Below are 12,291 nucleotides of genomic sequence, written 5' to 3' on the forward strand. Positions count from 1 at the left end.
AAAAAGACCAAACCTTATTTCCTATTCAGATTTCTATTCATCTTACTTTGAAGTCAAAGGGTAGTGTAAAGTTTTGATTTGCAACAAATTCTAAGATTATCCATTAACTACTCTAGCAGGGTTTCTACTCCCTTTCTAATTTTTAAAGGGGCAAGGCTCTTTTCTTTGAGTTTGTCTTTAAAAAGTATATTTCCCCCAGCAGAACAGTCTTTTAGAGTGATGGAATAGCTTTTCAAATACCGAATGGATGTGTTGGAAACTAAATTGCATGCAAGTGAGAAGCAACAGGCTGAAGCTGTTAATCTCTGGAGTGAAGAGCAAGTGAGTAGAAGTGCTCTGAACTCTGAATCACTGTTGGAAAGTAGGGAGCTGCAGAAATCATTATTACAAAACCACTGAAAATATTGTGCAGCGTTTACTACCCCATTTTTGGAGGTAGCATGTAACGTAAGAGATGCAGGTCCCTTGACCTGGCCACAAGAGTTTATTCTCCTAGGAACAGAATGAGTGCCTATTGTCCAGTTTGATGATGTGGACGTGAAGAGGAAGGGCAGAAGGTCAGAGAATCAGAATCCTCACAGGCAAGGACAGATGAGGGCTGCATTACTGGAATCTGTTTCCCTCTCAAAGGGCACAGTAACTGCAACAACCATGGAGGACAAATACTGTTGATTTTTCCCACCCAGTTCTGCAGAGGTAGCTGAAGCTCTATTTCACAGCCGGCCGTGCTCTGTTGGAGCTGTTTCTGTCTTGCTTTCCTGGCCTCCCTACATTACTGCCTTTTGGTTTTTTTTGTTTTTTTTTTAGCACTCCGAACTTGACTCAGCAGCTGTTACTGCACATCCAGCATCAGAAATAGTTATTTTGAAGTGTCCCATAGTTCCTCTTCTTTCACTATTCCCCAAAGATATGTAGTCTAATCTAGGTACAAAAGTTTGATCATCATCTTTATGTAATAAGTTACATAAATGTTACATAAAAGACATTAAGCAAAAACCACCCATCCCTTTAAAAAGTTGGAGCCAAGGGCAGTTGAGGCTAAAGACCATCATGGCATTGGCCAAATCACACACTTCTAGAAAATAACTAGGTAATGATCAGACCTTTTTGACCGATAACCTCCTTGCTTTGCTGGTATGTACCATCACTGGGTTTCGAGGGTTTCTGCAAATAAAGTGATTTAGGGTTCCCTCCTATTGGGTAGTCTTCTGTTGTGCAACTATTTGTCAAGGACAAGCTGGGGTTTCTAATGCCCTTACATCAGGTTTATTGGAGCTGGTTTTATACTATGGCCACCCATTTAATTTCCTTCATGGTTGCCTAAAAGCCAGAGGACTCAGCCTGGATTCTCCATGGGAGAACATTGTGTCTGATGTCTCCCTGTGTCTGGGACCGTGGCTTCTCTGCAGGAGAGAGATGGAGAGGTCCCCCAGCAAGATGACTTTCTTACGCTCCTGCCCCAGCCTCTCAAAAAGGAATCTGCCTCTGGGCTCTAGTGAGGGGAGAGGGACCTCACCCGTCAGTTGGCTGGTCAGAGATGTGTTAACCGTGGATATAGGTTGAATCACCGTTTACTTGAAGTGGGGATGTTTGGGAGGAAGGGCAAACTGTGAACTACTTTGTCTTTTTTTTCTTTCTTTCACCCATTATGTAAAATGAACAGATATTTAGGGATATGAGTTTGTGGTTACTTTGGATAACACAATCCAAAAATGGCTTCTGTGGTTAACAAAAGTTGTTGCTCAGATGATGAAAAATGTTTCAGGAGCAGGTAGCATTCAAACTGTCAGCAAGGTTTTGGTAATCTCTGAGAGGTGTGCTCCCTGGAGGAAACACATGTTTGAGAACAGAAATAGAAGACTAACTCCTTCCTGGAAGGCACTTATACATTCAGATAAAGTCTACTTGAAACAACTGCTCTACAAAATGATGTTATTCCTTATGCACTAGGGGTCTCTGTTTTAAGCTCTGTATTGGTTTAAAAAATTAGATTAGGGGTATCTGGGTGGCTCAGTCGGTTGAGTGTCCAGCTCATGATCTCATGGTCCTGCGATCAAGCCCCGCCTTGGGCTCTGCACTCAGTGGGGAGTCTGCTTGAGAGTCTCTCTCTCCCTCTCTTTCTCAATCTCTAAAATAAAGCTTTAAAAGAATGCTCATTAAAAAAAAGTGAGATTAAGGGGCACCTGGATGGCTCAGTCAATTGAGCCTCCGACTCTTGATTTCGGATCAAGTCAAGATCTCAGAGTCGTGGGATCAGGCTCCACGCTGGGCTCTGCGCTGAGTGTGGAGCCTGCTTGGGATTCTCTCTCTCCCTCTGCCCCTCCCCCTGCTTGCCTCCCCTCCAAAAAAGTTAAATATGGAAACATCTGTCCAACATTTGAACGTCCTTATCCATATAACTTTCTTAGACATATCGATTTTGCCTAATATTCATGTTTCTGCTAAAGTGCACGCCAGTCTCCAGAGGATGAAACATAGGCAGAGATTCATAAAATAATGTGCAGCAATCATGGGAGGCCCAGGCTGCAAGGAGAAAACACCACATCTTCGAGGTACTGGTATCTCAGTGAGGAAGGATCTCTAGGACCCAGAGATCCAGCATCCCTAGATTCTGTTCTCCAACCCCTCAGATTCCCTTACTTACTGACCAAAGAAACTTCTTTAGCTTGCAGATTTTGGCTGCGGGAGGAGGTATTAGAAGCTGACGTTCTTGTTTTATTTTAACAGCAACAAGAGCAACAAATTTCAATGAAATAACACCCCTTATAGTTGAAGAACTAAGTTTCCACTTAAGCATAATTTGATTTTACCAAACTTACCCACTTTCAAAAGACCCAAAATATTTCACCTTAATATTCCTTTTAAGGATTATAAAGTAGAGCAAGGGGAAATAATAAACCACTAATAAAGAATAATAGCAACTTGTCAGTCAGGTGCTCTTAGTTTCATCAAAAGAATGACTAGTAAATTTAGTTTTGGGGGGGGTTTTGTTTGTTTTTTTAAGATTTTATTTATTTATTTATTTATTTGACAGAGAGAGAGACAGCGAGAGAGGGAACACAAGCAGGGGGAGTGGGAGAGGGAGAAGCAGGCTTCCCGCGGAGCAGGGAGCCCGATGCAGGGCTCGATCCCAAGACACTGGGATCATGACCTGAGCCGAAGGCAGACACTTAACGACTGAGCCACCCAGGCGCCCCTAAATTTAGTTTTTTTGAATACTAAAAAATGTCTTTTGAAAAGTTATAATAGATCCTTTGGGTACTTACTGAAGTAGATTAATACATTAAGTCTGGATTCAAATTCCAAAATAAAGCTGATGAATACACATACTTATATCCTACCTACCTTAAATCAGGTTATTCATTTTCTTCAGAATTGAGCTGGAATCCATCTTTCCACTTTGTCTGATTTCACTTATGGAGGAGTGATAAGGGCCTGGAGGAATAAGCCAGTTTGAGGTTACCTTTATCATAAACAGCTGTCTTGTCTTTGCAGCCACAAGTGGATTTCTTAGACCAACACCATTCAATAGAAATATAATGCAAGCCACATATGTGATTTATAATTTTCTAGTTTCCATATTTAAAAAAATAAATGAAATTAGTTTCACAGTATATTTAACAGTATATATTTGTTTAATATAGGCAAAATATCTCAACTTGGAATCAGTTTTAAATTGTTGAGATATTTTGCATGCTTTCTTTTCAGTAAGTCTTCTAAATTTGCTATGTGTTTTATACTTAGCACATCTCAATCTGCAGTAGCTCCATTTTCAGTGCTCAGTAGTGTCCGTGGGGCTAGTAGCTGCCGTACCGGACAGCACAGTGTGAGCACGGTGTGTGTAAGGAGGCAGCTGGAGGTGAGGCTGCAGGAGCAAAACAGGAAGGCTTTCATCTGTCAAACCAGGAGTCGGAGCTTTACCCTGAAGGCTATGGGAGCCATCAAAGGATCTTAGGCAGAGAAGTGTTTGTAATTTTGAACTTAATCTGGTGGTCTCAGAGAATAGAGATTCAGGAGTGGGGGCTCAAGCAAGAAGTATGCTAGAAGGCTATTGTTGTCTAAGTGAGGAGTGATAGGAACCTAAACTAAGGCAACCCTCCCTTGGGTCCCCTCCTTCTTCAGGAGCTTTGTACTATCACTTTACCATCATTCAATAAACCTTGCTTTGCTGCCCACCAAAAGAAAAAAAAAGGAACCTAAACTAAAACACGGGGAACAAAGACCAAAGGAAGTGTGTCTAAGAAGGGTAGGAGGCAAAATCATCAGAATTTAGGTAGGGGTGACTCCTGGATCTCAGGGGACGGAGAGGGAGTAATTTAGGATGGTTATCCAGTTTCTCCCTTGGGTAGTTGGGCCAACAGTAGTAGTGTTACCTGAAATGGAGGGAGGGCAGGTTGTGAGGGGGAGAGGAGTTCAGCATGGGGCCTGGTGGCTTTGAGGTATCTTTGGAACAGGCAGGTGGATAGGTCTAGTTTGACATGTAAGAGTTGACAGAAGAGAATGCGTAGCCTTAGAAGCTAGAAAGGCTGGGTAGGAATATTCAGTACTTAAGCTGCCAATGAAAACGTTAGGCAGTGACAAGAAGGGGATGTAAGACAGATAATCAAGGACAGCTTTATAGAAAAGGTGGGATTTGAGCAGTCTTAAAGAAACAGTCCACAAAACCAAAAGACAACCGACAGAATGGGAGAAGATATTTGCAAATGACATATCAGATAAAGGGCTAGTATCCAAAATCTATAAAGAACTTATCAAACTCAACACCCAAAGAACAAATGATCCAATCAAGAAATGGGCAGAAGACATGAACAGACATTTTTCCAAAGAAGACATCCAAATAACCAACAGACACATGAAAAAGTGCTCAACGTTGCTCGGCATCAGGGAAATCCAAATCAAAACCTCAATGAGATACCACCTCACATAAGTCAGAATGGCTAAAATTAACAAGTCAGAAACGACAGATGTTGGCAGGGATGCGGAGAAAGGGGAACCCTCCTACACTGTTGGTGGGAATGCAAGCTGGTGCAACCACTCTGGAGAACAGTATGGAGGTTCCTCAAAAAGTTGAAAATAGAGCTACCCTATGATCCAGCAGTTGCACTACTGGGTATTTACCCCAAAGATACAAATGTAGGGATCCGAAGGGGTATATACACCCCAATGTTTATAGCAGCAATGTCCACAATAGCCAAACTCTGGAAAGAGCTAAGATGTCCATTGACAGATGAATGGATAAAGAAGATGTGGTATATATACACAATGGAATATTATGCAGCCATCAAAAGGAATGAGATCTTGCCATTTCCAACGATGTGGATGGAACTGGAGGGTATTATGCTGAGCGAAATAAGTCAATCAGAAAGACATGTATCATATGACCTCACTGATATGAGGAATTCTTAATCTCAGGAAACAAACTGAGGGTTGCTGGAGTGGTGGGGGGTGGGAGGGATGGGGTGGCTGGGTGATAGACATTGGGGAGGGTACGTGCTACGGTGAGCGCTGTGAATTGTGCAAGACTGTTGAATCACAGATCTGTACTTCTGAAACAAATAATGCAACATATTTTAAGAAAAAAGAAAAAGAAGAAGATAGCAGGAGAGGAAGAATGAAGGGGAGTAAGTCAGAGGGGGAGACGAACCAGGAGAGATGATGGACTCTGAAAAACAAACTGAGGGTTCTAGAGGGGAGGAGGGTAGGGGGATGGGTTAGCCTGGTGATGGGTATTAAGGAGGGCACATTCTCCATGGAGCACTGGGTGTTATGAACAAACAATGAATCATGGAACAGTACACCAAAACAAATGATGTAATATATGGTGATTAACATAACAATAAAAAATTAAAAAAAAACAAGAAGAAGATAGCAGGAAGGGAAAAATGAGGGGGGGAATTGGAGGGGGAGACGAACCATGAAAGACTATGGACTCTGAGAAAGAAACTGAGGGTTCTAGAGGGGAGGGGGGTGGGGGGATGGGTTAGCCTGGTGATGGGTATTAAAGAGGGCACGTTCTGCGTGGAGCACTGGTGTTATGCACAAACAATGAATCATGGAACACTGCACCAAAAACTAATGATGGAATGTATGGTGAATAACATAACATAATAAAAAAAAAAGGAAAGAAAGAATGGGTGGGATTCAGAAAGTCAAAGAAGATGGAAGAGGTAGCAGAAATGTAGAGAGGTAAGAAAGTATGAGACGTGTTTAAGCGACACCGAATAAACCTGTCCTGCTGGGCCAGATAGGATTAGTGCTAAGATCAAAGTCGGCCTAATGCAGTTTGCAGACATGTTTTGTTTGGCTTGCATGGGGTTGGATCATGCCAGGTTCTAAATTTAAGGTAGGTGCCAACATTTCCACACAAAAAAATTTCTGACTTTCCTTTAAAAGAAAAGGGAGCTGGGAGATAGACTTGGCAACATGGTGGTCCTATATGGTAATAATCAACTTTAGTATGTGCTCCCTCTCTCCAACAAGTCTGTTTCACTCCTTAATGTTACTTGCCTGAGTCCTGTAGACATTTGCATTTACTGCTTTTGAGTCGAGGATCAGTAGGTAATAAAGGCAAAAAGATAGATTGGTGACAGGTTATGAAGGGCTTTTAATACCAAAGTAAAGAATATAAATATAGGTGTTGGCATATCCAAGTGGGCATAAAAATGCAAAATGGAAGTCTCTTAAGGGGATGTCATTCATCCCTGAAGGCTACTAGGACCCCCTGGGAACATTGGGCTGCTGAACTTGCTGGGTAATTTGCTTTGCAGGCTTCTGGAATTCAGGCCAAAGTCTGATGTAGGGAACAGTAAGTCTGATTGTTTCAAGCAACTGTTTGGATTTGTTAAACATGTCTGTGATTTCAGAGAAAACAGTAGGAGTACAGACGTGCTTTTTATCTTTACTGTGAGAACACAGATGATCATTGAGAGAATGGAAGTGCTAGGATAGGGGTGACACTTAGGGGCTGTGGAGCAAAGCTTATGCTAGCGGGCGCTGAGTTGCGTGTTTATCACCCAGGATAACACCTGCCTGGTCACACTGCCTTTTAAAACATTGTCAGGTGGCCGTTTTACAGCCACTGTTCTAGGTACAGTGTAAATTAAGAGAAAAGGTCCTTTAAAAAAGGCTAAAATTAATATACATATATATTTAAAGATTTTATGTATTTATTTGAGAGAGAGAGAGAGACAGAGACAGAGATAGCAAGAGCACAAGCCAGGAAGAGAGGGAGAAGCAGACTCCCCGCAGAGCAGGGAGCCCGACGCGGGGCTCAATCCCAGGACCCCGGGATCATGACCGGAGCCGAAGGCAGACGCTTAACCGACTGAACTACCCAAGCGTCCCCTAAAATTAATATCTAATCATTATTAACTGTGTCGGTCACTATTCTAAGTTCTTTACACAGATACTTTACTTTAATCCTCATAACCACCCTCTTGAGGTACTGTTGCTATCTCCATTTTATAGACAAGGAAACTGAGGACTTAGAGGTTAAGAACTTACTCAAGGTCATCAGGCTGATAAGCGATGGACCCTAGACTTGAACCCAAGCAGTCTCTCTAAGAGGCTTTTCTCCGAACTGCTGTGTTCAGCTGCCTCTGAATCTGTCTGTTCTGATGGCACACAGGCAGATTCACAGGTAGGGACCCTTACGCTTTTATCCTGGAAGCTCCAGGACAGCTTATTTCAGGGCTGTCAGTTTGGTTCAGGTTCTCCAAGGAGATGTGAAACTGCCTTAAATTGCCTTTAAGGAGAGCAGATAATTGGGTCCTTAGGTGACCTTGAGAGAGCAAGGTTGTCTGGTATGTTTCAAGTATGTTCTCTTCCTTTAGCTAATGGCTCAATGTCAACTTAGAAAATGTGTGTTGGTAACGCGTTTTTGAAATAAGACCTCTCATAAGGATTCTTGTTTCTTTTATGCAAGCTAAATCACGTTAGCCTTGTCTTCATATGTTCTGATGAAAAATTATCACAGAAGAAATTTTATAAATATTTGGATTTGGAAGGGGGTGAGAGTCCATAACATTGTGGAGACACAAAGGCATTTTGTGTCAAAACTTGTCAATTTTTCCTACTGTATTTAGTGTTGCCTCTTTCTCTTTGGTCCACAGATGAAACATGTGAATGAAAGATTTCAAGATGGAAAAAATAAAGAGGTGGTTCTCATGTGCATTGGCATCACTTCAGGGGTTGGACGGCTGCTCTTTGGCAGGATTGCAGATTATGTGCCTGGTGTGAAGAAGGTTTATCTTCAGGTACTTTCTTAAGCCACTTTTCCCCCAGCAAAATTATCTTTATCCCCTCATGTCTCGTTATACGTATTTATTTGCTTAAATTCTTCTGTAAAAATGACAGATACTTTCTGGAACCTAACTTCTACCAGCAGTTTTTCAAGGGCAAAATCGGTTATGAGTTTTGGGTTTTCAACATGGGACATTGGCGATCAAACAATCTTGTTTTGTCATGGAACTCCACCAAATCAGAATGTTTTTTGCCCACTGCTTTTCCTAAGAAGAATGTTTTATTTTTGGCACAGTTCTCATAGTCATGTGCCTTTTGCAATATCTTGTGAAATTCAGGGGGGTGTGTTTCTTTTGAACTTCTTTACTGCAGATTGCCTCCTGGGTGTTGAGAGGTGTGCACTAAACTAATGCTAATTCCAAGATCATATTGACACTCATTTGACAAGTTCTTAAATGACTCCTCCATGCTAGACACTGGGCTGAATGCTGCAGATGAAGCATGAAACATGACCTGTGCCCTCAGTTAGTAGCTAATGGTCTCATGGGGAGACAGATAAAACAGTGTGGCAGCGCAGTGGAATAATGACTATTCTAGATGGGTGCCATAGAAACGCAGGCTCCAAACATCTGAATCACTGGCGAGGGTCGGAGCAGGCTTCCTGGGCTGGTGGGCTGTTAAGAGGTGAGTGGTAGTCAGGTAGATAAAGCAGAGAAGTGTGTTCCAGGCCGAGGAAGCCACATGGGCAGGGAGGTGGAGGTGTGACACAGTATATTATGTCTGGGAAGCAACAAAAGGGGAGATAAAGGAGATAGAGGGAGAGCACTAAATTGGCTGGAGGGAGAGGCTCAGGAGCCAGGTTAGGAAGAGGGTGAACACTATCCTGCAATCTACCAGGAGCCAGGAGAGGGTTTTAACCGAGGAAGTGACACGACCGGAGTTGTATTCTAGTAAGCTTAATCCAGGAACTATGTAGGGTGGAATGAAGTGGAGGAGGGGTAAGAGAGCAGACAGTGCCAGAAGGCTACATATTGTATAGCTCCCTTTCTGGGAAGTGGCCAGAATGGGCAGCACCACGAGACAGAAAGTAGATTTAGGGTTGCCTGGGGCCGGGGGAGGAGGCGGTGGGGGGGAACTGCTACAGGGTATGGGGATCCTTTTTGGGGTGATACAGATATTCTAAAATTAGGCAGTAGTGATGGCGGTACAACTTTGTTAACTCAAACCCACTCATTATTTACTTTAAAGGGGTGACTTTTATGGTAGGTGAATTTATTATCTCAGTAAAGCCGTTTAAAAAAAGTCGAGGCAGAGGGACTAGTTGGAGACTGTTGAAGTAGTCTAGGCAGGAGGAACCAAGGCAGAAACATTGGAATCAGACAGGGTATAAAATAGGGATATTGGGAATGAGAGTTTGATGGAGCCACCTCAGCCGGGTCTGAGATTTGTGGCTCCAGTCACGGAGTGGATGGTTGTGCTGTTTCATTAAGATCAATAATTCAGTAGTGGAGTAAGATGCTAAGTTCATTTTTGCCATTTTAAATTTGTGGTGTTTGTGGGAAAGCCAGGTTTGGAGCTCCTAAGAGAGTCTCAGAGACCCGTGGGACTTTGGCATCCATGGGCTGTGTGGTGGGAGCGGAGGAGTGGGGTGTGCAGCGGAGAATGGAAGGGGTGGCCAGACTGGTGGGAAGGAAGCAGGGCACAGAGTGTTTTCAGAGACAGGAGTGGTCAGCAGTGTCGGCAGCTAGTGAGAGGGCTAGCACATTAAAGACTAAAAGGTTTTCACTGGATTTAGCTGCAGAGTTTCAGCGGAGTGGCAGGTGCTAAAGATGGATCATGATCACTGAGTAAGTGGCCATGTGGACTACTTTGCCCAAGAGCTTGGCTCTGAAGGGAAGGTGAAGGGGAGCCCCGGGAGGGGGCAGTTAGGGATTGGGGCATTGAGCGTGTCTCTTCACTCTATAGATGGGAGGCAGTATTTGGGTTGGACCTTGAAGGAGAAGTGGGATTTGCGTGCAGGAAAATGACTGGAAAGGCATTTACTACAGATAAAGTAACTTCCATTGATTGATTAGAAATAACAGCATCCACCATTTATTGAGTACTTCCATGTGCCAGATGTGCATTCTCTGGTGTTCCTCACCCCAGCCCTTTGACGACAGTATCGTGGTCACTTCCACTTAGAGGTGTGAACCCTGAGGAACAGAGAGGCGGCCTCACTGCAGGTGTCTTGTGTGTAGGTCCCAGCAGACAGCTGCAGAAAGGAGTCTGGTCACATGGTGGAAGGAAGTGTCCATAGCTGGTAGAGTGCTATTTTTGAAAGCATTTACTGTATTATGATCATTCCTCTTTTATTAGGACCCAGCTGTGGATATTCTTGTGGATCAGTTGGTCTTGTTCTCAAGGGTCAAGAGAACCCTCTAATGGACCCTTGTTGCATTACAGACTTTCAGCTTCCTTTCATTTTTTCCAAAGATTGTGTCTACTGTGCTCTAGCCTAGACCCTGGTGGGGTGATACACACAAAATATGCATGGCCCCTGAGTTCCTGGAGCAAAACTGGGGGCAGGAAAAATGAAGAACTCAAGAAGACAGGGAGAGTGACATGGGAAGAGGTTGGAAAGTTAGGAAGGGCCAGATTATACAGCATCTTAAAAGCCAAAATGAAGAGATTTTAAGTGTAGTGGGTCTTCGTTGGAGAATGACGTGGTCTGATTTCACATTTTTTTTTAAAGATATATTTGAGTGCGAGGAGAGGGAGAGATTCTCAAGGAGACTTCCCACTGAGAGTGGAGTCCAACACAGGGCTCAATCTCACGACCCTGAGACCATGACCTTAGCCAAAATCAAGAGTCCCGCGCCCCTAATTTCACATTTTATTTTAAGATTTTATTTACTTATTTGAGAGAGAGAGAGCATAAGCAGGCTTTCCACTGAGCAGGGAGCCTGACGCGGGGCTGGATCCCATTACCCTGGGATCATGACCTGAGCCAAAGGCAGATGCTTAACGACTGAGCCTCCCAGGCGCCCCCTGATTTCACATTTTAAAGTCACTGTGGTTGTATATGGAGGAGAGATTCCTGGGCTGGAAGCACTAATCCATTCTCCACAGTAGTGTGTGCTGAGTCACAGTGAGGGGGTTGCATTTCAGAGAGGCCTGTGAAGGAGGAAGAAGGCCTTCCATGTGTCGTGTGGCTATGGGGAGCCACCAGTGGGCCCCTCCTGTGAATATAGTGCCACGGGAGCCAACACAGGCCTAACCCATGTGGACTCGTTCCTTTATATCACTCCCTGCCCCTGTGTCTCCTTTTTCCTGGCTCCCCTGCCCAACTCCCAACCATTCAGTGTGGTTTTTGAGTCTTGGCTATTCTCTGCTGCAGCCAACTCCAGCTCTGCCTGTTCGCTTATTCCCACCATTCTTTCCCTCGCTGGCTGGCTGCCTTTTGGCCTCGCCTTTAAGAGCTGGAGCTCCCACTGCTTACCTTCCTTACCTTCTCATCACTGGTGGTGCAGACATACCTGCTCCCTGCTCTTGTCTGTTACAGCCCAACCTCACGCGGCTGTGACGGTTCTCTCCCCTCCCCTGTCTCCTAGCAGCTGGGCACAGAACACACTTCACAACCTCCCACGTGGTCTAATTTCTGGTCACAGTCATCTTGGGTCTGGGAGGCTGCAGAGCAGAAAAGCACAGGCTCTGGAGTGAGACATGATTTCACCCCAGTTCTTGTCACCAGCTGTCTCCAGAACCGGCCGAGGGCTGCAGTAAGGATTCATGGTGAAGTGTCGGCCCAGAGTGCATGATTAATAAATCCTTCCTTTGATTATGTTTTAATAGTCTATCAAATACTGAAGCAGATCCTGATTTGGAACAGGTCTCAAGAAAGGAGACCTTGGTTATCCTGAACTAGACATCTTTGCTTACAATTTTTTTAAAGTAATCTGTACACCCAACATGGGGCTGAAACTCACAACCCTGAGATCAAGAGTTGCATGCTCCACCAGGTGAGCCTGCCAGGTGCCCCAGAGACCTTTGCTGATAGATAGACTCAAA

The 12,291-nt window shown here is 44.0% G+C and overlaps 1 protein-coding gene and 1 long non-coding RNA gene across 5 annotated transcripts in view; one reads left to right on the plus strand and one right to left on the minus strand.

Moving 5' to 3' along the window:
* Positions 1–12,291, plus strand: part of SLC16A10 (solute carrier family 16 member 10) — a 131,671-nt gene that overhangs the window by 104,091 nt on the left and 15,289 nt on the right. For all 3 annotated transcript variants that reach the window (XM_073893782.1, XM_073893781.1, XM_025864179.2), the window contains exon 4: positions 8,112–8,255. In XM_073893782.1, the coding sequence (XP_073749883.1) occupies positions 8,112–8,255 (144 nt within the window). The remainder of the gene's footprint in view (positions 1–8,111; positions 8,256–12,291) is intronic.
* Positions 1–12,291, minus strand: part of LOC112817179 (uncharacterized) — a 120,236-nt gene that overhangs the window by 79,477 nt on the left and 28,468 nt on the right. For both annotated transcript variants that reach the window (XR_012378529.1, XR_012378528.1), the window contains exon 2: positions 3,346–3,435. This is a non-coding gene — a long non-coding RNA (uncharacterized lncRNA). The remainder of the gene's footprint in view (positions 1–3,345; positions 3,436–12,291) is intronic.

Source organism: Callorhinus ursinus, unplaced genomic scaffold, assembly GCF_003265705.2.
Source record: "Callorhinus ursinus isolate GAN/ISIS: 27379988/994484 unplaced genomic scaffold, GSC_fseal_2.0 scaffold6, whole genome shotgun sequence".
NCBI lineage: Eukaryota > Metazoa > Chordata > Mammalia > Carnivora > Otariidae > Callorhinus > Callorhinus ursinus.